The 25,753-nt window shown below is 44.0% G+C and overlaps 3 protein-coding genes across 11 annotated transcripts in view; all 3 read right to left on the reverse strand.

Moving 5' to 3' along the window:
- The window catches only part of SMAD4 (SMAD family member 4), a 29,149-nt gene extending 21,430 nt beyond the window's left edge, over positions 1-7,719 (reverse strand). For all 3 annotated transcript variants that reach the window (XM_075021156.1, XM_075021155.1, XM_075021154.1), the window contains exon 1: positions 7,257-7,719. The gene's annotated coding sequence lies outside the window, so the exon portion shown is untranslated. The remainder of the gene's footprint in view (positions 1-7,256) is intronic.
- Positions 7,720-14,551: 6,832 nt separating this feature from the next.
- ELAC1 (elaC ribonuclease Z 1) lies at positions 14,552-22,771 on the reverse strand. Of its 4 annotated transcripts, none has more exons than XM_075021451.1 (5): positions 19,743-22,771; positions 18,930-19,170; positions 18,060-18,238; positions 16,194-16,661; positions 14,552-15,570 (listed from the first exon to the last, which is right to left on the reverse strand). In XM_075021451.1, the coding sequence occupies exons 3-5, from the start codon at positions 18,214-18,216 to the stop codon at positions 15,107-15,109; spliced, it is 1,089 nt and encodes a 362-aa protein (XP_074877552.1). In that variant the 5' UTR covers positions 18,217-18,238; positions 18,930-19,170; positions 19,743-22,771; the 3' UTR covers positions 14,552-15,106. The 4 variants fall into 4 exon arrangements, with proteins under 4 accessions (XP_074877552.1, XP_074877554.1, XP_074877553.1 ...); XM_075021453.1 differs by lacking the exon at positions 19,743-22,771 and adding an exon at positions 19,612-19,737; XM_075021452.1 differs by lacking the exon at positions 19,743-22,771 and adding an exon at positions 19,287-19,521.
- Positions 22,772-23,197: 426 nt separating this feature from the next.
- ME2 (malic enzyme 2) overlaps positions 23,198-25,753 on the reverse strand; it is a 33,981-nt gene continuing 31,425 nt past the window's right edge. For all 4 annotated transcript variants that reach the window (XR_012649109.1, XM_075021448.1, XM_075021447.1 and 1 more), the window contains one exon: positions 23,198-25,730. Coding sequence is in view for 3 of the 4 variants with exons in the window: in XM_075021448.1 (XP_074877549.1) it covers positions 25,581-25,730 (150 nt within the window). In the remaining variant the exon portion in view is untranslated. The remainder of the gene's footprint in view (positions 25,731-25,753) is intronic.

The raw sequence follows: 25,753 nt of genomic DNA on the forward strand, positions 1-25,753 counted from the left end.
TTCTTCTGAGGTACCAGAAGCATTTTGCAGACAAGCCAAGTTTTTACGTTCCACAAATTTAGTTTCTCATGAAATAGCTCTACAAGCCTATCTTTCACTGAGTCACACATTCAAGAGGTGCCTTAACACCTTCTTACTATATTACTTTCATGTGTGCAAATAAAAGCAAAATGCAATCTTAATGCGTTGTATTTTTAGAAGATAGCCTTTGAAGATAAGGTTCCAGCATGCCCTCAGACATGGAGTGCTAGATGTTCTGCAAAACAACAGTATGCTTGTGCGATTTAATGTTTACTTGATGCGAGCATGAAACTTCGAATTTGTTCCTTAGCACGCCCAAGTAGGTGATCCCAAACAACAGCTCAAGCTTAGCTTTACGGTGGAATAAGTAGGGCCAAATCTATTGAGCAAAGATCTTCTTACTTCCCTCCACTCAGGGATTTCATCGAAACAGCAATGGGCGAGAGAGTGCTTTGGGGGAAAAGGGGCAGAGAGAAGAGACAGGGAACAAGAGAAAAGCAGCAGCAGGAGACAGCGCTTGTAGTGAAGTACTCAGCTTCACCTACCAAGGGAGAAAAAGGTATTCCTCTCCCTTCTGCTATAGTGTGATGCGAGCAGAACACAGAAGAAAAAAAAAACAAGGGGGACAAGCTAACCTAAAATGCTAACAAGTTACAAAGTTATAGAGAAGTATCTCATTATGTTATAGAAAGTAATTTATTTCAATAACTAAGTATTAACAGGTATGTTACAAAACAAGTGAACAACAGCTAGTGTTCTGCAATAGTCTTAAGTATTGGAACAAGAATAAGATCCTCTAAAGAGGAGATAAATCTGAAAGACAGAAGAAGTTAAGATTGCCAGGTAATTAAAAACACCTCTGATGATCTGTAGCAAACCCACTGCTATCTCAGAGAACCATTAATTGAAACTCTTCATTCAAGACTGATGCAGACTTGAACAAATACCATAATTCTTCCGTACATCCTACTTCCCCACGGCTGCCTTGCTGAAGGGTGATGTATCTCTTTAGCCTGTGCAATGCAATTCAAAACATGAAGCAGCTGTCTAAAATTAAAAATGCAACACTGGTGCCACTTGACTCATTTTCACGTCTATGGATAATTCTGCCAGAAATGGTTACCTGAACAATAGAAATAGATTCCAAAAACACAGGCATCTATAACAGTATGCTACCTCATATAACTAAATTCAAATATATTACTGACTTAGCTACGTGGAAGTAACATTACTGAGCTCTCACACTAGTGCCCTCATTGCACTTACATTTATCTCATGAGCATGAAAGCAAAAGAAGTACCATACTAACTCAAACTATTCCACTGTTCTCAGATCAACTGCTACATTCCCTCTCTCAAAATGGCAATCATTTTACTAGCGTGACTAGAGAACAGAGACCAGGTTTAATGTTCAGCATCTTCTGCAAAAGCTGGCTCAGAGCTCCAGGAGAACATTCCTGTTTGTGGAAGCAAGGTGCTGCTGATCAACTGGAAAAAACTGAGCAAAGTACAAAAAGCAGATGAGATCTCACCCAAAGGGATAATCAATGCATTTACGGAACAGAAAATTAATATTCCACCTTGTTTGCCAGTATCTCTTCAGCTGCACCAGCAAGATAATATTATAAGCTAGCATGGCTTAAGAACAAGTGCTTTTACATGCCAAAACCCACGGCTTCCAAATATTTGCAGCAACTCTTCAGGCAGCATACTAGGCATTCAAGAGATACGATCATTTGGAAGGCCTCATGTGAGGCCCGAGAGTTGCTGAGGTGTATTTCAATTTGAAACTCTTCATCAAAAAAGCATGCAGATGCACACAAATGTAGGCAGACTCACACGCACGGTCTGAAGAAGGTACAAGGGTTTTAGAAAGAAAAAAAGTTCTTCTCCTTTTCATAGTTAGAAAAAACAGACGGACTTGATTTCCTTGCTTTTCCAGAGGTATTACTACAGTCGTACAGAAGCTCAAATGAGACATAAGGGCAGGGGGCTGCTAAAAAAATACAAAGACTTCACCTAGACCCCTGTCAATGTGCCCCTAGCCATTCAGCCAAGCAAATTTTGAAACTTATACGAAAAATCCCTTCCTCCAAACAATTCCCACTTCCAATACTCTAAAGCGGTTGAAATTTGCCAAGAAGTTACAAATCCAGATTTCTTAAAAAGAACTCACATTCTTTTCTACACGCTAAGAACAACCTTAAATGAATACTTTTTAACACTCACAAGTCACTTATCTTCCCCTTCTCCTCCCACAAAAGCCACACTTTGCAATTTGGGGAGAACAATCAACCCCAAACAAGAAAGGGAAATAATACACTTACGCAGACAAACCAGGCGGTTATGGATGGAGCTGGAAGTCAGGGACATAACCCAAAGGAATATGATCCAGGCAATCAGCAATCCAACAGCTTGGGCAAGACGGTTAATCCAGGCCCAATGCTGATATGATACGCTACCCTATTCATTTACAGTAGGGTTTAAGCCAATCGCAGCTGTGGAGGGATCAAATTCACCAAGAAACTCAGTCTAAAAATGTGACAGTCCAAATGCCACTGGATAATTACTTTAAGATATGGGCAAAAGGCCAAAACCCCCTCCATGTCACTTTCTTAGCTTGTGTTTGTTAAGTTTCCACAGCAAACTACGTATTTTCCAAACAAGAGACAACTTGAGACTCTTGGAGACTTCATTATTTGCAGGACAAATTACATGAGAAATCGTGTGATTAGGAGTGATCAAGTAACACTTTGTTTTAAAAACTAAGCTGCTAAGAATTGTGAAGTGCTGTATTTAAAGAAAAAAAAAAAAGTTAAAAAATACAGCACAGCCTTGGCACAACTGGAAAAATAGTTCCTGGAGGTGTCAGGGCAGCAATCGCCCTTTGAAAAGCTTTTGATGGAGAAAGGGAAGCAGTCTTACAGATCAGGTAAAAAAAAAAAAAAAAAGAGGTTCCAAATACAGATGTGGTGCTGAACATCCGGAGATGCTGGTGGGGAAGACTGATAAACATGCCAAACAGGGGAGGCAGGGGAACATGCAGCATACACCAACAGATCAGAAGTGAAGGAAGAATGCAGAATAGATTTGCAACCACATGCATGAGAAGCCTGAAATAAACAGTTGTGGTGGAAATCCAACCAGTCTGCAAAGTTAAAATCAAAGAAAAAAAAGACTTTACACGTACTAAGTATCAGATGACACATTCGGGGTTCAGGAAGCCTTTAAACAGCAAGGCTGAGATAGATTTGCCATCTTTTCCTACAAACTGATCAGATAACAGTCCTCTGTCACCTTAGAGCATTTCAAATGATCGTCAATACACTATCGTTGTAGGTGCCTTCCAACTGAACTATTCTATTCTAAATAACAGCAACATAGACTTTTAGCAGCAGTTATGCAAAAATGCTCTATGATGCACGTAAATATATAAGCCTGAGAATTTTTAGTGCTGGTATATCCCTGTATAAGGGCTGCTGTTACAAACATCTACAGGGATGCTAAAGACAGTAACGCAAGGCAAGTTAGTGTGTCTAATGGCATTCACCAGGTACAATACATCATTTCTGTCTACACTATGAATCTTAAGATAACTTGGCCATTATCCATTGTAGCATACTGCAGAAGGGTCTAAGCAAGTCAGCAAATTTGCAGGTAGATTATCCTTTGTGACAAGCCATGATTTAAGTGAATATTACCACTATGGCCTTCAAAAAAAAAAAAAAAAAAAAAAAAGGCTCATAACATCCAAGCCTTCAAGTAAAAAAGAAAATAAACACAGGTATATTGCAGTAACAGAGACCACAGCCAGATCAAGGCCTATGGAGCCATATGATGTCAAAGGCAAAGATGTACGGTCTGCAATTCTGAGGAGTCATATAGTGAGGCAAGGAGGGAAATGAATTAATGCAAAAAATATCCTAATGACCAAAAACCTATTTCCAAGTTGCAGATATGAAGGTAATTTTTGGACAAACGTATATAAGAAAAAATAAGAATTGTTTGCTTGAAGCTGTCACTGATGCTCTGGGAGCATGATTTACCAGTAACAGCCATCCCAGTCACAGATTTCCAGCATTTTGATACCAGGCAGTAATGCAATGCTAACGAACTGGCTAATTAGAATAGCGTACAAATTGACATCTTGCTAGAACATTTCACACGAATAAAGGACAAGAATGGCTCTTGCATAAGCTGTTGCCTCCAAAATTAGACAAACACAAAGATGTCAGAAAAGCAGCATATACATTTGATAGCTTTTAACCACTGAAACATTACTAACAGAGTTTTGCTGTTCAATAATGCAGTGGTAGAAGTTTTATGATAAACATGATAAAGAAAAATCCATAAACCAATAAAACAAAAGGCAGCTTGTGATTTGATGAAGATATGAATAAGTGATTAAACTGCAGATACTTTCCAGCACATCAGACTATTATCTACTTGCCCAAAGGGTGAACAGGAACAAAATGTTTGTAGACATAAGACCAATTAGCATTAAAGAGCAAAAGACAGAGTACTGAGAAGGTACTACACTCACACTGTTCTGTACAGTAAGAGCTAACATTCCCCAGAATACTATTTTTGTGCGTGTATCTGAATCATCAGTATCAATTCTGCTCATCTCACTGTCAGTAGCTACAAAAATTTAAGACACATGACAGCATAAAAGGAGCTGCAGAAGAGTTTTAAGACAACTCTGAGTGGCAATCCTTTCGTCTTAACATAAATCCACGGTTAAAAAGAGCAGCCATTTCTCTGTGGAAGAAACTGATCTGATGTAGGTGCCCAACTGCAGCTCTCAGCATCTTTACTCCTCTCAGCTTCCACCTGTGCACTTCAACTGCTTTCAAAAGCACTTACAAATGCAACAGACTGATCCTGTGAATGGAGCAAACATTCCTGCTGCACAAGGTTCCAGGTTTTTTAATCTCGTTCAAGAAGCTAATACAACAGTAAAAGACACATCCAAATCCCTGGGTTTGAATGTGTGGGGGGCAGGACACAATGAAAAAGGTAGCACTTACTATGCTGATGTGACTACATATACACGTTTTAAATCCTAGAAAGTTGCATTTTTCATTCTCTCTACTTTTTATTTTTGAGAAAGCATACAGCTGAAAAAAAATCCTGTTTTCAATACAGGCTTCTGTATGGTCAGAGAAGGAAGACCACTGCACATTACACCACAGAAGTGGGAAGGGCAGTAAACTCCTCTACAACTAGATCTATTTCCACAAGAGAGATCTAGGCACCTCACACTGCCTCGTCTCTGAGAGGGCACCCTTGGTGTCCTACCGAGCAAGAGGTCATCCCCTCCTCATCCTAGCACTCAGGGTTAAGGAGAGGACGAAACCCTGCGAATGGCAGGAGAGACCACGTTCAGAAAGCAGGTGGTGGTAGAAGTCCTTGCTGTTGGAAGATGGAGCAAACCTGAACTGAACTATTCCTCAGAGTACCCTGCAAGACCCATCTTCTTGCAGAAGGCTTCCTTCAACAAGGACAAATAGTCATTTGTCAAAACCTCAAAAACAGAGGAAACAATTGTGGCTACGCCAAGCAATAAAAGGAAGAGTCAAACCTTGTTCGGGCAGAAGTGGTGTGATTTTTCACTTGTACATAATGCTTCGATACCCTAGCAATAGGTGTATTAGATAACATCTGTTCTTTATTGTAATCTGCACAGGGATAATGTTCTCTGCATTTGTTCGAGCTTAAAAAAAAAAAAAAAAAAATCACCTCTGGGCAACGCAAGCATGGAAAATTCCAGCCCCAACCAAAAGTACAGTTTTTCACAAGGTTAACAACATAGGAAAACAGAGTCCTAAAATTCCAGCAGGACCTTAACAACAGCACGGCAAAGGCTGCTCCTCACCAGGACTGACCGATCTGCTCTCAGCACCTTTGTTCTCCACTAAATCTGTTGTTGATACCTCTCAAAACTCACATCCCTATTGTGTTAGCTGCACTTGAATGCATTATGTAAAGAGCCATGTACTTTAAAAAGAAATTCTAATCAGTTTGAGACACTTACTGCTCCTCTTTAGGCTTCAGCTCTTTGAAATAAAGTTTCTATATCAATATTAAACACGCATGCTTATGCAACAAGCAAATCAAAAGACGTTCATGAATGCAAAGTGAGAAGAAACTCCTTCCAGTAGCAATCCGGCCAAGATAAGAGGAAGGCTAGAAGGACAAGTTGCCTACTTATCATGACGCTGGAGTACGAAAACAGGTTTAGTTTTATAGGGCAGTATAGCTATTTCAACAACCTTGCACGGAACTACCTCCATTACTGAACGAAGTAAAAACAGTACAAGAGTCTTACAATTTAAAGGATGACAGCTATCGCAGAGTCTGAAATCCCTCCTGCCTGTTGACAGTGGCACACCATTCCTAACCAAGATAATTTGAGAAGCGGTGGTAAAAGACACCACGATCCTACTCTGACCATATGTGTTTGACAACAATTGGTTTGCAGTAGTACAATTTGGGCTCTAAGTAATAACACACCTAACCCACAGTGAGATTATCCCATAAATTAATGAGCCTTCCATGGTAAAACCTTAAGATTCAACTACGCAGCAAGTCACAAACCTCCCCAAAACCCCACACCCCCAGAAACAGGGATGGGAAGGAAAAGCAGTAAGTCAAGAAGGAATAATCTTTAATTAACACCCTTTGTGCTGAGCAGCCCCGCGCCGTCTGAAAACCAGCTAAAAGCACCGTTCCCTGTTATTGCAAATAAGATGGCAGATTTCAAAGAACTCAACGCCAAGCGGCTCACACAAAACCACCCAGGGCATCTTCCAGCGTGCGGGAAGAGAGCACGAAGAGAGCGGTCCGCACGAAGGGCAGCGGGGGAAAGTTTTCACTTGGGGACAGGCCGGCTGGAGGGCCTTCAGAGAAGGGCACCGAGATTTTAAAAAAAGATAATACTAAAAGTTTGGGGGCGGGGTGGGATGATATATAAATATATATATATACAATTTTTTTTTTCTTGCTCAGGGAAGGCGGGGGAGGTGAGGAAGGAGAACCGGGGAGGAGAAACCCCCAGGTGGAGATTGGGGGGGTGGGGGGGGGTGTTTAGCCCCGGCTCTCCGGAGCGGCAGCCGGCACACCCCCGAGGCGGTCGGGAGGAGGAAGAGGAGGAAGAGGAGGATGAGGAGGAGGAGGAAGGGGCGCGTTGCGGGCGGCCTGGGCGGTCGGGCGGGAGCCGAGAGCGGATGTTACCTGGGCCGCGGGCGGCGGAGCGGCCGCTCTCCGGGCGCGGCCTGCGGCTGTGGTGAGAGGAGGGGCGGCGGCGGCGGCGGTGACAGGACGGGGGGTGGCGGCGGCGGCGGTGGGTGGTGAGGGGGGGGGGGGGAAGGAAGCCTTCCCCTCGCCTCAGCCGGCCCCGGTGCGGCGGAGCGGGCCAGGCCTCCGCCCCCCCCCCTCCTCCTCCTCCTCCTCCTCCTCCTCCCCGCCCGGCCGGCCGCCCTCCCTCCCCTCCCCGGGCTTAGCGGCCGGGCCGGCGTTCAACAGGAGGAGGGGGGGACACCCGTTTGCCGTGTGACGGCCACCCCCGCCGCCTCCTGGTTGTTGTTGTTTGTTGTTGATGGCGGCGGCGGTTGTTGGTGGTGTTGTTGTTGTTGCCGCCGACTCCGGCCGCTCGCGCTCCGCGGCCGCCGCCGACACGTCCAGCCGCCAGCGCGCATGCGCGACATCCGGGGAACAGGCACCCCCCCCCCCCCCCAAGCTCCGCCGCCGCTGCCACAGCCGAGCGCTGCCGCCACTGCGCCTGCGCGCCCGCCGCCCCGAGGTTTGTCGCGCCGCCGGCAGGTGGAGAGCGGAGCGGGCGGGCGCGTTGGGGGGTTTATTTTTGTGGTTGGCGTCCGGCGGCGCAGCGCTGGGTGGGGCAGAGGAGCGCTGCTGGGACAGCAAGGGTGTCGCGCCCCCCCCCCCCCCCCCCACCAAAAAAGGCACAGCTCTAAAAATGCGACCCCAGCAAATGCGCAGGCGTGACCCCTGTAAGTGCAAAAAGGCGAAAATGCGAGCCCCAGAGATGCGAAGCCCCAGAAACGCAAACCCTCTAAGTGTAAAACCCCACAAATGCAACCCCCAGAAAGTTGGATGCCCTGCAAATGCAACCCCAATAAATACACAGGGCCACAAATGCAACCCCCAGAAACGCATAGCCCCATAACTGCAACTCCCATAAATGTACGGCCCCGGACATACAACCCCCATAAGCGCAAAGCCCTGGAAACGCAACCCCAACAGATGCACAGTCCCACAAGTGCAACCCCACAAGTGCAAAATCCCACAAATGCAACCCCCAGAAGTTGGAAGCCCTGCAAATGCAACCCTAAGAAAGGCACAGGCCCGCAAATGCAACCTCCAAGAGTGCAAAGCCCCACAAATCCAACCCCAACTTTTCCCCTTCCCCACCACCTCGTCCAGCAAAAGCAAACTCCCCAAAGGAATTCAGCTGAAAAGGAAATTTTTTATTTTTTTTTAAATTAGAAGGTTACATCTTTCCACCTTTGTGGTGTTGGGCCATCGCTAGAATACAAAGCAGAAGGGAAAAGGTGCACAAAATACTGTATCAACTGCAAAATGCCAATATATTTTTGCTAAATAAGTGAGGCGTTTGCCAAGCTGCTGGTGTGCTATCGCAGCTACTCTGGTGAGAACAAAGAATGATGGGAATTTTCAAAAATTGTTATATTGCCGTACCAAAATTTCCTGCTCACACTATTGAGTCATTTATAGTCACTTCCACATCCTTAAGAATATCTTAGTGATGAAAAGCAAGTAAAATGCTGCTATATTTGTCATCTTTTCCTGGGTAGATGTAACTGAAGCCTCTTCACACCAGGATTTGCTGAGTGTGTTGCAAATTATCCATTTCTAGAGTTTTTGAAGCATTATGCATGGGAGATGAGAGCTCCAGTCCCGTGCAGGACTCGTGGACCACGGTGCAGCAAATCCACGTGCTCATGGGCTGCCTACACCAGCCTCCGTGCTGGCAAGTTACACACCAGCGCTTCCCCTGCCTCTCCAAGGTATATCATTTAAAAAAAAATAAATCATTAAATAATTTGCAATCTGTAAGCACAGTCTCTTCCCCCTTGTGCTTGCAGAACCAGCTGCAGCCCCTCATCCAGGGAGACGATTTGCTCAAATATGGGGATGAAAGCTGCAAAACGTTAATGCTGAGCACCAAGCAGTGTAATTTTCAGACTTCCCGTTGGTTGCATTATGGCAAAGAATAAGTTTAAATATACTATGTTAAATTTCCTTCCATTGGCAAACCATTCCTGGTTTGCTTTCAAGGCATACCATGAACCAGAGCCCCATCTAAACCATTGGGATGCAGCAAACTACCATTACCGACACTGTGTATTAAACATCTTTTCAACAGGCAGCCGTCTTTATGGGCAAAAGTTTTGGTTTTAAGGGTGTTGGGAAATTCGGTGCAATCTTTCACCTTATTTCACAAGCAGGTGTGAACAAGCTGCAAATTCAACAAGTGATGACACTGCAGCTGGGTTATGGGGTAGTGTGATTAATTCACCTCTATAGCATGAATGTTGTATTAAATCTGAAAGGATCTGAATTAGGTGTCTCAAAAGTACTGTACGCATCGCGGTAACTCTCTGTGTTTATACATATGACCATTTTGAGGTTCATAAAGCAATCACTGCGATGTCCTACTCAGCCGGATGGTAAAATGTGGAATTTGGGGGTGCACAAGCTGTTGAGCGGGTGCCACCATCAGTCTCCAGTGTCCCCAGCTCCATGCGGTGTCCACGAGCCTCCGTGCACGGTGGCTGTTGGGGACACACGGCGAATCCCACCACAACCAGCACCAGTACACGAGGAAAGGACTGACCTGGGGCTGTAAAGGGACCGGGGTGACCCCCAGGTAGGTGCTTCACCAGGCAAGATGCTGAGCTGCTGCCTCATATTTTTCCAAAGCCAAACAGCTCCAGCAACAGTTAGTCCTGGGAAGGACCTCTGCAGGCCATTAAGGCAATTTTGAAAGGCTGCAGAGACACCATGTCCAACAAAATGGTACTTTTTCTAACCGCCTAAACGCCTTTGAACTCAAACATTTTTCAAATATCAAATGCTGGTACTAGCAGGATCAATTTAACATGTTGTGGTTTAGCATCCGTACCCATCCCCCTCCCCAAAATGTTACTTTGATCAAATTTCTGCAACTTATTCTACCTCAAGATCCCAATCAATATGTTTTCATTATTAATAAAAAATGCATTAAGTTGTTCTAGTGACTATGTGCCAAACCACCGATTTCAGTGAGGCCTGGATCAGTCCTACCACCTCGCCAGAAATTAGATTTCTAGAATGAAACCATCCGAGGTAAATAATTAATAACTTTTCCTTATAAATGAACATAATTCAGTAAGAGCAAATTATTTTTAAAGTCTGTTTAAAAAAAAAAAAATGCTCCCAGATGAAGATCGTGTTTTTTCTACACAGACAGATGAAGAGTCCCACCATGGGCCACGAGGAGAGAGGTTGATACAAAAAGCTGAACCACCTCTAGCATCAAGGATTCCTTTCCCGGCTGGATTTAGAGCCCAGACTTGATCTCGGGCTCTCCATCCTTGACACACACTGCACCACGCTTAGAGCATGTAGGAAACTTATTTCTCAACCTTTTTTGCAAGCTCATGTGGATGTCAGCAGAAGGAAGATTTACCCTCACTCCCTTTGATCAATGCTCATCAGCTACACATAAAACTCAGGAACAGCTCTGCTGTTACAAAACTCTTCATGTCTTATTTGCTCCCTCCTCCTCTTTGCCATAACATAAAAAAGCTTCTTTCGCAGTTTATCAAGTCCCTCCGCTGGTACCAGCTAAAAAAGGAACCAAACTTAGAGGAACTCTTCCAGGAAAGCAGAAGAATGTTTAAAACAAGTTATTCAAAGCTAAAAAAAAAAACAAAAAAAAAAACTTCATTTACATACCCAGAACTTGTTGAAACACCCTTCCAGTCCCTGCAGGACCAGAGTCCTTTGCCTGCTGTCAGATGAAATACTCTCAGGCAGATCTATTTTAATGCAGAGGAATTTTGTTCTCTAGTAATTAACAAATGGTTAATGGAAAGATAAACTCATTGCAAAAATATGGTCCAAATTTTTCTGACACACATGTTCCCATTAATTTAATTCAAGTCTCACTAGCAGTCAGATTTATGAAGTAATTTAGTATCCAGACTTAGATATGAGAGAAGAGTGGACCACAGTAAGCAAAGACACATGAGTCTGCTAAGAAAGAGACAACTATAACTTGATTACAAACACTGAAATATATTAAATTGAAAATATAGGGATTTCACGTAACTCCAGCACTAAATGTACCCTCATTCACCAACATACCAAAAAGAAACCATTTTAAAAAATGACAGCCATATAGTTAATCTGGCCTTCAATACAGACCAGGCAGCTTGCACCTTTTCTTCTCAGTTTAGATGAAACAAGCATTTCCTCCCTTGATCATCCATACACAATAAATTGCCATAAAAAAATGCACTAACACATCAACTGGGTGCAACAAAGTCCCCAGACCTAATACTTGAAGAAGACCTGGCCTGCTGCTTCGATTTGATACACTCTTCCCCTTGCTGTTCTTTATCCAAATTGACCCGTTCTTATTTAGGATTTAGACCCTGAACCATATTTAGGATGTAGCTATGTGGTAGGATTGACCCAGTGTATCAGCTCAGTACTGCTAAAAAGGGGGGTCCCAAGCAGCTCCCAATTTCTGGCCAAGCACTTCTGCGCCCTCCTTCGTTCATAGAATCACAGAGTCCTAGAATGGTTTGGGTTGGAAGGGACCTTCCAGATCATCGAGTTTCCCCCCCCTGCCATGGGCAGGGACACCTTCCACCGGACCAGGTTGCTCCAAGCCCCATCCAACCTGGCCCTGAACACTGCCAGGGATGGGGCAGCCACAACCTCTCTGGGAAACCTGTGCCAGTGCCTCACCACCCTCACAGTGAAGAACTTCTTCCTTACATCTCATCTAAATCCACCCTCTTTCAGTTTAAAACCGTTACCCCTTGTCGGATCACTACATGCCCTTGTATACAGTCCCTCCCCATCTTTCCTGTAGCCCCCTTTAGGTACTGGAAGGCTGCTGTAAGGTGTCCCCAGAGCCTTCTCTTCTCCAGGCTGAACAACCCCAACTCTCTCAGCCTGTCCTCACAGGAGAGGTGCTCCAGCCCCCTGATCACCTTCGTGGCCCTCCTCTGGACTTGCTCCAACAGGTCCATGTCCTTCTGATGTTGGGGGTCCCAGAGCTGAAGGCAGTACTGCAGGTGGGGTCTCACCAGAGCGGAGTAGAGGGGGAGAACCACCTCCCTCAACCTGCTGGTCACGCTTCTTGTGATGCAGCCCAGGATACGGTCGGCTTTGTGGGCTGCAAACGCTCATCGCCAGGTCATGTTGAGCTTCTTGTCAACCAACACCTCCACGTCCTCCTCCACAAGGCTGCTCCCAGTCCGCTCATTGCACAGCCTGTATTTGTGTTTGGGATTGCCCCGACCCACACACAGGACCTTGCACTTGGCCTTGTTGAACTTCATGAGGTTCGCACGGGCCCACCTCTCGAGCCTGTCGAGGTCCCTCTGGATGGCATCCCTTCCCTCCAGCATGTCGACCGCACCACACAGCTTGGTGTCCTCGGCAAACTTCGGCTGAGGGTGCGCTCAATCCCACTGTCCGTGTCGCCGACAAAGATGTTAAACAGCGCCGGTCCCAATACCGACCCCAGAGGAACACCACTCGTCACCCGTCTCCACTTGGACATCGAGCCATCGACCGCAGCTCTGTGGGTGCAACCATCCAGCCAACTCCTAATCCACCGAGTGGTCCATCCGTTCAGCCCTCGTACAAGTTGTGCAGCAAGACAGCTGGCTAATTGACTTGGTAATGCAGCCAAAAATTAGCCCAGGGGCCATTTTCTTGCAGGCTAGCAAGAACCAGTGGTCGTTTAGCCAGGCAAGTGCTGGACCGACACGCTGAGCTGGACCACAGGGACACTGGGACCACGGGGCACGGAGGAGCTCCCTCCATGCCAGGAGCCTGCGCCATCGATTCATTTCACACACCTACCCACACCCTCCGTCATTTGAATGGGAACTGAAGGTATTCCTGAATTCACAGCAATTAACTTAATCAGACGAATGCAAAAATGTATTTACTGCTGGGATGGATAACCCAGCTCTGGAGCAGCGTGATCCAGCACCGCGGGGAGATGAGCCGCAGCGGTGCATGCACACATTTCAGGCTGCATAGGCTTTCAGATTGTCCCTTGTTATTATTTCCATCCTTCAATTTTGGCATTTGCAGGTGGTATCCAGTGAACTTCCACAAAGCCTTGAAGTTGTTCCCTAAACTTCGTATCACAACTGTGAATGGCTTCAAAATAGCAATTTTTGGTTGTTCCAGTGTGGAAGCAGATGTAGCAGAGCAGGTCAGGACAACAAAGTTATTCTTTCACTGTATGAAACATTGAATAGCTGGAGTCCGCTCAGCTTTTGATGGCATAAAGCAGAGTGTGATATCAAGATCTCTGCACCTGCCATTGATTTTTATCCCACAAAAGAAAAACAATGCACGGGGCAAAGAATGTGCCACTGCATGATCTGTGAACTCTTGCCTGCTTTACACCATTTTTAAGAGAGAAGTCACACAGATCAGTGAGTTTCTGCTCCAGAAGTCACGTTATTAAAGTGTGCAACTTTTCCCAGTATTTTTTTTTAAGAAATCAAAGACTTCCTATACGTTTGAAGCATATTTGAAGCACAAAGTATTAATGTTGGTATAGTTCAGTTTTCATTTTTTGGAGCTTTGTTATTCTGCATTTAAAGCAGGGAGGGAAATTGCGTATTAAAACTGATTTATTTTCCACCTGTACTACCATCAACATAACAAAAGTACAAGCACAAACTCTAGCAGCTGTACTTAAACCTGCCAGTGTTTTCAGTGTTTTATTAGAAAGCTACGAAGTGTTTCAGCTTTCATGAATCCATGCGAGGGGGAACATAGTTAGGGTAGATTTTTCAAAAACACCGATTTTACTTTTGACCAGAAAATTGAGCTACAATTTGGGAAACTCCAACTTCTAGTTTGTTTTGAGGTGGGATGAAAAGGAGATAAAGCTGGTCTACATGTCCCTTAACTGAAAGAATAAAGTCCTTGCAGAAACAGACTGAGCTATACACAGGTGAAATTCCTCCCATAGGGGTATTTCTACAAGCGCAAATATACTTTTATCAGGATAATTTGTCTTTGAAAATGCACTTGGAGGAACACTTTAGGGAAGACTGCTTGTCATCTGCCCAAAGACTTCCAGAGCATACTTCCAAAACTTTACTGATGCAGGGAATAGGTATGCAAACTTAGGGCTTACGCCTCAGAGCTCTGAATGAATCAAATTGTTAAGAGTGATTCACTTTTGACAGGAAGCCTAAACTATATTTATTTATGAGGAAACTTCATATGCAAGGGAGAACTATAAGAGCTCCTCAACTTCACCATAGCAACACCCCCAGTTACAAACACTTGGCAGAGTTATAAATACTTTATTAGTTTCAGTACAATAGTCCCCTTACACAGAAATCAGGTAACAGTTACAAAAGACTGTATAAAAGTTTGAAGTATGTGTTATTCAAAAGCAAGGTATCTTAAATTCTGGTGCAGAATACAAACCTTCCTGGAGGCCATATTAAGCCAAATGATCCAGTGCTCTCCTCTAGGAACCTGCGGTCCAAGGAAAACCCCTGGACTGTGAAGGCCTGCCTACACATGCGGTTTCTGGGGAGGTTAAGTGGCCGAAACCATCACTTAGGAATTTATTCCAAGTTCCAAACATTTGATTATCCTTTTTTGTTGATTTACAAAAGCAGCGCTAACTGTACCTGGCACTCTCTCCAGTTTGCAATGGGTCTCTGCGTGCCACGGAAGGGAACTAATTTGGATACCAGAAACCCTACCATTATTTTAAAGTGTTATCCAATGCCATCCTACTTTCTGTCTTCATGCAGAGCTTGCTAACACTACTATTTTTACTTTTTCATTGGAATTTCTATTGTCATAAAATCCTCAGCTAGTGTTACTTCTTGACCATCTAACACTGACTCTGCCTGTCTCTTCAGTTCGGTGATGCCCGTATCTCCCTCACCTCTCTGAGCAGCCGGTTTATACCGCTGACTGAAGTGAGTCAAAACCAGTTTCTTAACTTTACACAATTTTGCAAAATCTGCTGCCATTTTTGGAGTGCTGTGACCATGCTCTCTGGCCTTTTCCTCTTGGGTATCATCCAAAGTGGCTTCATGTATCAGTACATCTGCTTCACAGCAAAGCTTCACGGCCGCATCTCCAACCACCCCTGAACAATCCCCTAAAATGCAGATTTTTCTTCCAGGAATAGGGTCTTCTAAGACGTCAGAAGGAGAAATCGTTATTCCATTTTCTAGAACAACTGCAGTTCCATTCTTCAGTTTCCCATATAAAGGACCTGGTTGAACTCCTGGTAAATAAAGGCAAAAGAGGCCCTAAGTATTATGATGAGTGTCAGGTTTAAAAAAAACAAAACAAAATACATTTAAGAAGAGATATCCTATATAGAGAGCTGTCTCACTGAAAAAATACCACCTCAGTATCAATAGCAATTGATATCTCACACACTTCATACAAATAAAGAGCTTGGAACATTAGCAGGAAGTGTGTTTGAAGAAAAACTATATTCTTTATGTTAAAGTCAATAAAGTCATGCAAATACACTGGCCCTACATTTCCCTGAAAGCCACGTTGTGCTTTTTAAACTTTAACATGTGAACTTGTTTGCTCTTCCCAGTATGAGAATAGCCTGCGATATTTATTGGCACTAGTGTTACACACCAATTCAGACTGCTGCATTGGTATGAAGTATTAAAATTTCTTTAATAGAAAATGGAATTAAAACAGATTACTGAGAGATACAGCAGCTCTAATTTGCTAGAACCCCTAGAAAGGAGGCCATAAAAAGATTTCAGCTGCCTGTGAACCCGATTTTGTTACATTTGCTGAAAATGGGAGTCGCTAATCAGCCTGAACACACGCATTTAGGCGTTTAAAAAATTAAGAAGAGGAAAAATAAGTCAAAGTAGTTACCAAGGTCTTTCAGTTTCTGTACGTTGAGTTTACCGGTCCGGGGCTTCTCTTCCACCACAAAGCCAAAGGAAGGAATGCGGTGACATAGGCGAAATGCTTTCAGAACCAGCTGCTCATCTTCAATCAGCAAGTAAGAATCTTCTACTGGATCCAGGTGGAGTATTCTCCCTTGTGCTCCCTCGGGAGATACCTCATCTCTGTCCAAGTAAGAAAAATCTCTGAATTCTTCTGCGGGGCACTGGTCCCGTGTAGGCACCAGCTCATGAACAGTGTAGGGAAATAGAAGTTGTGAGTGGGAGAGCTCCATACTCCTCCATATGAAGTTCCGCAGTCCTAATGGTCCATAAATATCAACAGGTGGTTTGTTTAGGTCAGGGCTACTTTGGAGGCTAAGTGTACACAGCAGGCCAGGAAGTCCAAAAAAGTGGTCACCATGAAGATGAGTTATGAAAATCTTGGTAATTCTGCCTATTGATTAGAACAACAGGAAAAGAAAAATAAAACAGAAAAAGGCAGGAAAATAAATGAACGCCATAACAAGTCAGAAATAATCACTTTTTGGCAAGAAGTAGGAAATAAAGAAGGAGGGAAATGAAAATAAAACCAGTGTTGAAGAAATAAATCCCAAACCACAAAGTGGTTTTTTTCTACAGTAGCGATTAAGTTTCCGCACAAGGTTTATTTTGGCTTGATTTGTCATGAAAAGGCTGCCGAGACAGAAGTTTTAGTTGCTCCTAAGGAAAACGTGCTACAAGCATGGAACAGAATCGACTGGTGACATCTGCCACATTAAAACACAAAGAAGTCCCGGAAAGTGGTTGCGCTTTCATACATTACATGGAAACTGTAGACTAAAGAGAAAGTGGAATCTGTATTGTTCCTAGTTTTGAATCTAGCACATGAAATGAACATAATCAAAAAAGAAAAAGAATCCAGGTTTGATTTCAAAGTTTTTTTAAAAGGTATGAACCCCACAGTTCCCAACTGGTTTGTTTCAAACAGATGAAAATTGCACTTAAAGATCTGGGCTTTGTTTCGCATCTGAGTTGGTCTCCAGCTCTCAGGCACCAGGCCCTGCCCTTGCTGGATTAAAAAAGCCCAGATTTTTCTCTCACTACAGACACATGTACTTTAATCAGCCTGCCTCAGTCTCCTCTGCTAGCTGAGCTCCCACTTTTTCGCAGTACGGCACTTTCTCCAGCATCTCTTAGGACTGAGCAATAGGAAGGACATTTGTTTTAAGAACAATTTAGTAAAAATCACTAAATTTAGTAAAAATTGGCCTATTCACTTGGTCATTAAACCCCCTGATAGCTTCTGATTTTGGAGGAGCAGGAGGCTGGTTTTCTGTTTATAACTGATAATTCCATCTTTATAACATGAGAGTCCAAAGTCTGTTCTTGCCGCTGTAGACCGCAAAAGCGCAGCAACTGAAGGTTAAGTCTGGTTTCTACTTTATTTGCTCAAATGTGAAAGTTACCGCGAATACACACAACTTCACTTGAAAACAAAAGCACAATATCTATTGCCAGGAAGACTCACAGCAGGTATTGCCTACATCTGCCTTCAGACAAATACAAACTGTGCCAGTTAAAAGCTGGTCTGTGGTCCACGTTTGAAATTACAAAGCCTAAGAAATTAATGCAGGAGAGTTTGGTTCTCGAACACAATTCTTTACCAATGGGCAATCAAGCATTACTGCACAGCAGGTTCAGCAACTCCCACCCTTACGCAGCACCTTCAGATGCTCATGCATGTTTAGTACGTACATATTCAAATACCGTGAGCACGAGGACAAAGTATTTTGTTTAGATCTCATGAAACTTTTCTCCCTCCTACATCACAATACCTTTCAACAGCACAAACCTGCTTTGAGATGGCTCTTCATGAATTGTGTCTGAGTTCCCTCTCCGCAGTCAAAGAGCCAGCACTCTCCTTCCCTGCGAAGCACTAATGCCGATGCTCCTCTTGTTGGAGATGGATACGCTGAGCCTGTGCCAAGGAAAGTTATATCCATTGACATTTTAAATACGTCGGTATGCCACCTGAAAGAGAGATTTTGAGCTGCTGAACATACGTATTTACACTGGGAACGAAACATTTTTGCTTTAAATGACGCAGCCTCTCTACTTTAGTGTGAGGATCAAATTCCCCTTCACTTAAAAAATAAAAATAAAACCTCCCTGGAGTAGCATACGACTTTCGGACAACACATATTTACAAGCACCAGACTTCCTTTTTATGCCAGTGGAAGATTGCAAACACTCAGCCCAAAGGTAAGACGTGACCTTTGTTTGTTACCTGAAGAAACAGCCCTAGCCAGCTGGAGATGCTCTAATCTTTAAACCTGCTATTATTTATTTCTTCTTCCCTTTACTGAAACTTTGAATTTTTCTGCATACGCTTTCCTCTACAAGCCTTTTCAGAATGACTAACACCAAACAACCACTCGCTGACATTTAAATGCTGTTACTGGATGTCAGGAGCGGCCAGCCCAGCAACGCAGAGGGGAAAGATTCACTCCCCTCAAAACAACTTCAGAGACGGCAAAAGGCAGGAGCAACCAGATTTACTTTGCCTTTGCAACGGCATCCTCGAAAGCGACGAGAGTTTTACTTCTCAGCAGTGTTAAGCAAAAAATTAAACACTACCAAACCTTTACGTAGCTTGAAGGCTGCGTGACAGATCACAGGTCACCTATAGTGGCTGAAGGATCTATAAAATCAGCTGCTGTACCTCTGTTGTTTCCGTATCCGCTATATTGTCCAGACGAAGCGGCCGGCCGGTCCGTAGGAGCAGGACAACCTTCCCAAAGCTGCGTTAGGAGGAGAACTTCCAGGTCCACGACTCTAAGGCTGTCTGGCCTTACGGGGTCTGCCTTCTCCAGCCGGGCTCTTCCCCGACTTAGCTCCCACCTCGTTTTCAGATGTATTTCCACCTCATTTCAAACTCCAGGTGCCTCAACAGCTCCAGATACCTTTCAAACAGAAGAATTACCGTTTCTCAGGTTTAGTTGCTTTTAGAGGAGCAGCCCTTTTCCCTGCTGCGCTAGCTGGGTCCTCCCAAGCCCGCCAAGGTGCAACATGTCATTACCTGACCTTGGTGGGGGGGCAAGAGGGGAGGAATAAACCCCTACCACACCCCCAAACCGGCAGAAATAAACATTTCGCTTCCTCGGTGTAAAAGCAGATGAACGACTTCTCAGCTGAACTGCCTTCGGGCCCGGTGTGTCGGTGGGCTGGGACCCGAGGCCAGCCGTGTCGTGTCCCCCCGAGCCCTACCGAGGTCTAACCTCTCCCAAAAACCTTCACAAACCGCCCGACCCCCCGCCCCTCAGGCCGCCCCGGGCCTCTGCCCCGCCGCCTTCCACCCCCCCCCCCCCACACCGGGCCGCGGCCCTCCGCCGCTCCCCGAGAACCTCTTCGCGGAGAACGGCCCCAAGCGGGGCGGGGGAAGGACGAGGCTCCTCGGCCGCGGTGAGGGGGACACCCTCCCCGCCCGGGTTTAGTCAAAAGACCGCGGAACGCGTGAAGCTGGCCCGCGGCCTACCTTCCCCTCCCCGGGCGGCGGCGAGGCGGAGCCCGCGCTCCGCGGCCCGGCCCCGGCCGCCTCCTCGTTCTCTCAGGCGGTGCTGAGGGACGGGAAAGGCGGGAGGCGGGCAACGGCGGGCCCGGCTTCTGCCCCGGTCCCGGTCCCGGTCCCGGCCCCGCGGGGGAGGGAGGCAGAGGGGGCCGGCGGGTCCCGGCTGTGACAGGAGATGGCACAGGCCGCTGGCAAGGTCCCTGTTTTGTTTTTTTTTTTTTTTTTTTTCCAATCTATCTGTGAAAATACGGGTGTAGATCCTCAAGTCTCGTTACAAAGCAGCGTTTTAAAAGCGCTGTGGGACAGGCAGGTGTTCGAGAAAGGCGGTTTTGAGAGAAAATCGCCATTGCTTCACCTGCAGCCTGTTGGTGCTGGTTATGTGTAAGGGGCAAAAGGAAAAAAAATGGTAAATAATGCCAGTGACATAGGCAATGGCATACCGATTCTGTACAGGTCAAGCGTTTGTTTTTTCAGAATAAACAAAATCAAATTAATTTAGGCAAAGGGAATGCATTTTACTAAGAAAATAGAAGACCAGAACACACATTTCAATAGAGTTACAACATTATAAAGGAGAAAAAAAAAAAACCCAACCAGTTCACATTTAAGTACAATTTTAGTTTCAGCAGAGCAACGACCCTCCCAGGTAAAGTCAACCCCTGACAGACAGGCTAGAACTGTGCTCACAAACACTCCAGCAGACTTAGGTTTATTTGTGTAAGGTAGATATGTTCAAGATAGAAATAAATGTAAATAGACATTTTATTTCTTGACAAACTGGCCATCTTACTATGTTTGTATAGTCCTAAAAGTATTTTTATTTCCATTTTTTGTTAGAAAGGAACTACTTAAAGGACAGGTAAGTCAAAGTCAAAGGTACTGGGAGAATCAAGTTCAATCCAGCGCCTGCTTTGTGTGCAGGGAATATAAATGCACGCCAGAGGGTTCCTGCACTGCGAGTCGAACGTCTGACGCGAGACAGCTTTTTCCATGAGCTGCAGCCATGGTCCACCGTGCCACCAGGTACCAGATTCCCCACGTACCATCTAGCTGTTAGCACATCTCCCTCCGGAGCAGGCACAAGTAAGCTGCATCCTCACAGAGTGCTGCGATTCGGGAAGCGAGGGCAGGATGCCGAGGTCTAAAGCATGCTGGATTTTCCTCGCGGATCATCCAGACCATCTGCAGGCTTTCCGATACCATGGTAATGCGTATTTCGGGAGCAGGTAGGTAGGTCAAGGTGGATCCATACAGAATTAGATGTCCCTTCCCCAGCCGCAACTGAATTACATTGCTCAAATTCAGCTGTCAAGTGGGTGCAATTAGAGCTTTGCTCTAGATTTTCTCCTTGCTCCAGTGTTCAATGTAACACCAGTCCCTGCCGATTATGTACGGCTGTTATGAAACAGGATAGCAGTATGCATCATCTTAGAGAGAGTCCAAAAACTACAGTGGTTTTCTTAAACTCAGGAATAGCACTTACAGCCAAGAGAACTGGAGTCCAAACTGTACTGTTCTTACAGTCCGATCTGAGAGTCTCGTAGATACTTTTGTCCAAATGACAGAAGTGCTCAAATCTGCACCTTTGAAGTCACGAAGACCCGGAGCAAGCCCCAAATGAAAGATGACAACTTGGATTTACTTAGGCCCAGAGTCAGCTGAACTAAAATTCACAGTTATAGCTGTACATTAGTGATCCCCACTCTCCTACAGGAGTAGTCACCAAATAGAGCTGCTAATGAAAAACTAAAAGGTGTATCATTTATCTTTGCAGTTACTACCAGAGGAGCGTGCCAAAGGGTTACTATGCCCCCTCCTGCAAAACAGCATGCTGGAAACAACAGTACAGAGAAGACACACACCTACCACAGGAAACCTGTTAAACACCAATCTCCACATAAAGTGTTGCTGTCTTAAGCTTGGAAAACAAACACAACATCATAAAACATCACTGTTCACAAACATAACCAAGAACTTATGCGAGGAGTCACATTTGGGCTTTAAAATCTATCAGACACGACATTTTAATAGTCTTCCTCTAATGTCAATTGCTGCCAAGTGGGCACACGCTTTGGGAACATACAAACCTTTGTAGCATCTTTGAACAAGAACACGCATACTTGATAAAAAAAAGGCTGCGCTCCCTTAGCTACCTTTCTTCTCCTCCCCTAGACATTTCTATACATTGCTGCCAAGAGGCTCAGTCCTGCTCCTGTTGATTTTAAGGAAGCGAGTCTTGGAACAGTCCTGGAAAAGATTCAGTGTGAGCTTCTGATCCTCTCAGAAGTGTTCTGTACATCCAGAATAGTATCCTCACAGAAGAGACAGGGAAGACAGACTTAAATACCATTTGGAGGGCAAAAGTCACCAGGGCTGTGTGAAGAGCTAGAACACTTGTCATCTTTTAGATGATATATTTCTTAAGGAACAGTATAAGCTTAACTTAAGCTATGTAGCATTATAAAATGTGTCCTGGTGACAACTGTTTCCCTTTGCATACTGTGTAAGAGAATTTTCTGTATAGATAAAGATTGGTAAATGCTATTGAATAAGCCAGCAAACAGAAAAAATCAGGTTAAGTAGAATATGAAAAAGGATACTGTGGTTCCTTACTAAGTGGCAAGATTAGCAGTTGTAATTAATTCAAAGATTAATTAGATCTGAAGAATACACAAACCCAAAGATGAATCTATGTATTTTATATTTAAAAAAAAAAAAATCAAAAAAAGTGAAATGCACTTAAAACTTTGTGAGCTGACATGTTACCTGTTGCCAACAGAAAACAACGGCTGTACATTACAGGTGAAATTCCTCCGTGTCTGTACTGTAAGCTATAGATGATCCACAGAACCTGATTAAACAACATCCACGGGGGCATATGCACAGATGAAGTCTAACTGGTATCGCTTAGCTGCCGTAACTGGGACAGGTTAAGAGAGAGACAGTCAGGCCTTCTCTACTCTAGAGCTCCGATACATCTACAGCCCCACCAGGGCAGGGCTCTACTGTAACTGGAGCCTCCAAGTCAGTTAAAGACTGGTTTTTCCTCACCTGTGCAGTGGGATTTCCAGACAAATTATGCAGGAACATTTCTACTTGGGAAAGTCCCACTGCTGGCTAGTTCTGAACAATCCCTCTCGGCATCTGCTTAAAGACAGCAGGGAGCTGGTGCCAAGAAGGGAAAGGACTGCACTTCATGAAACAGGCACCTTGCCTCGGCTTGACAGCAGCCACTGCGAATTTCCTGTGCGGGAGCTCCCTTTGGGAACCAAAAATCACTCTTGCCCAAAGCAAGACTCCTGCTGCGCACAGGTAACACCATTTTCCCGTGTCAGGTTTTCCTGAGTACTATCAATGCCCACTGATTATAGACCATGACTGCACTTCTTGCCTAGAAAAAAAAAATAAAAAATCAGACTGAATAGATGGATGTAGATCTTTATTTTGTAAGACAGAGTTGTATTTACGGACCGACTGCCCTGCCTCTGTGATCATTCTCAGCCGGGACACAAGATCAGTGCATGGGATATTTTTGTTACTCCTCTGCCTAATTAGTATGTTGGCAGAAGCGAGGAATTGTGCGTTCCCAATATACTTGAATCCAATGATGCAGAACTCCACTGACACACTGCAACAGGCTTCAGCTAGAGTTGAATTTTCAGAAGGTAAAAATAATTTGTACACTAAATAAATAACTCTTCAGTAAGATCACAAATTTAAATACAATAAAAACGAGGCATAGCAAAAATAGATGAAAAAAAAGCATTCTTTGTAAAAACATCATTATGTGTGTGTTGGTCTTTTTTGTACATATACTTACATATACAAGTTGCAAACCACATACGTCGCCCAACTTGGCAATGTAGCATTTCAAGCCTCACCAGACAGCACTTTACCACAGTTTGAATACACAGTCTTTTCCCCACATCACTATTTTCTGTGTTTATATAATCAGTCTTCTTTCCTCACTTAAGTAAAGCCTTCCCAAAGTTTACTGTTCTTTTTATCTAATACATGAACTTAATTTTAAAATCAGAGACTAGGCAGACTAGCAACAGAGACCATGTCTAAGGGGGTACAGAGACTATTTTCCCTGTTCTATTTTGGGCCTATTCTGTGGAGACTGCATTTTCCAAAATAAATGAGGATATGAAAGAGGTGCTTGCCATCGGTAAATCCCGAGCAAGCTTTACTTCATCTCTTTGGATTCTGGCTTCAAGTTTGCCAGTATAGCCCTTTTACTTTTTTTTTTTTTTTTTTTTTTTTAAAATCCTTTTTTGCCTTGATACAGCAAACTATGGAACAGCACGTAATATTTATTTCTGTTCCCGACATACCATTGTTCTTGTTACAGAGGCCAGATTTAGAGAAGTCACAGACTGTAACTATCACTGTGTGTCCTTGCTTGCTAATACAAAGTAATGGAGGGCACTCAAACCTGATAGGAACAAAATGAAAAGGAATGCACATTGTGGTGTCTCTTATCAATGTGCAGTACTATTCATTTCAAGGAAAAATTCAACTAGCAATTTTTGTTTTCACACAAATCCCCTGACAAATTAAACCTGTAAATGGAGTGAGGAAGATGAAGTGATCAACTTAGAGCTTCTAAGTATTAGATCTTTCGAGTCCTGTATTCAAACTGAACTGAATATACTGGACTGAGACCATAAGAAACATTCAAGTCAAACTTCTATAAATGTCTCTGTCAATAGCTGCCTGTAACTTCTGTTTCAGCTTCATCAGCGCCTGGGGGGGGGTGTGTGGGTTGTTCAAAGTGGCAAGTGAGTCCATTTAAGAGTTTTTGAGTTAGCGATGTCATGAAAACATCACACAAGTCTTTTTGTGAGAACAAGGGTATGCAAGGGAGAAAACAATTTAGCTTAGAAGAAACAAAACCTTGGGGAAAAAAAAAGAAACAAAAAAATCCTTTGGTACATCACCTTGGAGTCCACTGCAGAAAATCTCCTCGTAAAATCTCTAAAAGATTTCTGTAAATTACTTCAGATCCTGCCTTTATATGATAGAATTTATTATGCAACAGCACAGCTTTGTTTTTAAAAGCTATTAAGTGATTAATATTATTTTCAGGCTTTCCAAGGATAATTTTAACTAGTTCACATTTTTCCTGGTAACAGATTTCACACAGCAATGAAAACACGAAATACAAACACTGCTGCAGATTCCACTGCAGACTGCATGCAGACCACACTGCTCCTCAATGCACAAAGAAAAAGAGCAGCCAATGCCACAAGAAGTCTGGACATGGGCATCTTTAAACATCAGACAAAACAGAAAGCCCATTAGACTGTTAAATTTGTCTTAAGCTCTCCTTTTTTTTTTTTTTTTGACAAATGCTCTCTGGTGATGTCACAGATAATGCAGTGTGACAACACTAGGACAATTAGAAGACTGATTATTAAAAACAGAAATAAATCATCCTGGAAATCAGCAGTGATGAGAGAGCTATAGTTCATCATCAAATGCATGTAGCTAAAACATCAGTAATAGAATTCTTCAGTGTGGTGCTGGCTCTAAGCTAGAAATGCAATGTCATTATTTAAATTAATTTTGCAGAGCTCTCTCATTGCTGTGACAGATACCATCATCCATACAGTTTATCAGGTACTTGGGAGAGTGGGGAGAAATCTACATCAAGTGAAGAAGAGGGCAGAAGGGGAAAAAAAGACAACAAAATGAGCAAAAATAAATTACAGGACTCAAAGATAATGACTTAAATTGGTCTGAAAAAGGGATCCCTGCAGAGTAGAAGATACTGCCTGAGGAGTGTGATCTTCTGATGCATCAGTGAACCTTAGATTCAGGCCAGTCATACACATCTGGCATGAAGGATTCGTATTCGTAGGTCCAAACCTTTGATCGAATGTAACGGTTCTTGTCTGCAGGTTCAGGGTAATGGAAAGCCATGTTGTTTGCGTACAAAAATTCCATAACCTGAAAAGTTAAATCATGACGCA

The sequence above is a fragment of the Buteo buteo genome, chromosome Z (genome assembly GCF_964188355.1).
Source record: "Buteo buteo chromosome Z, bButBut1.hap1.1, whole genome shotgun sequence".
NCBI lineage: Eukaryota > Metazoa > Chordata > Aves > Accipitriformes > Accipitridae > Buteo > Buteo buteo.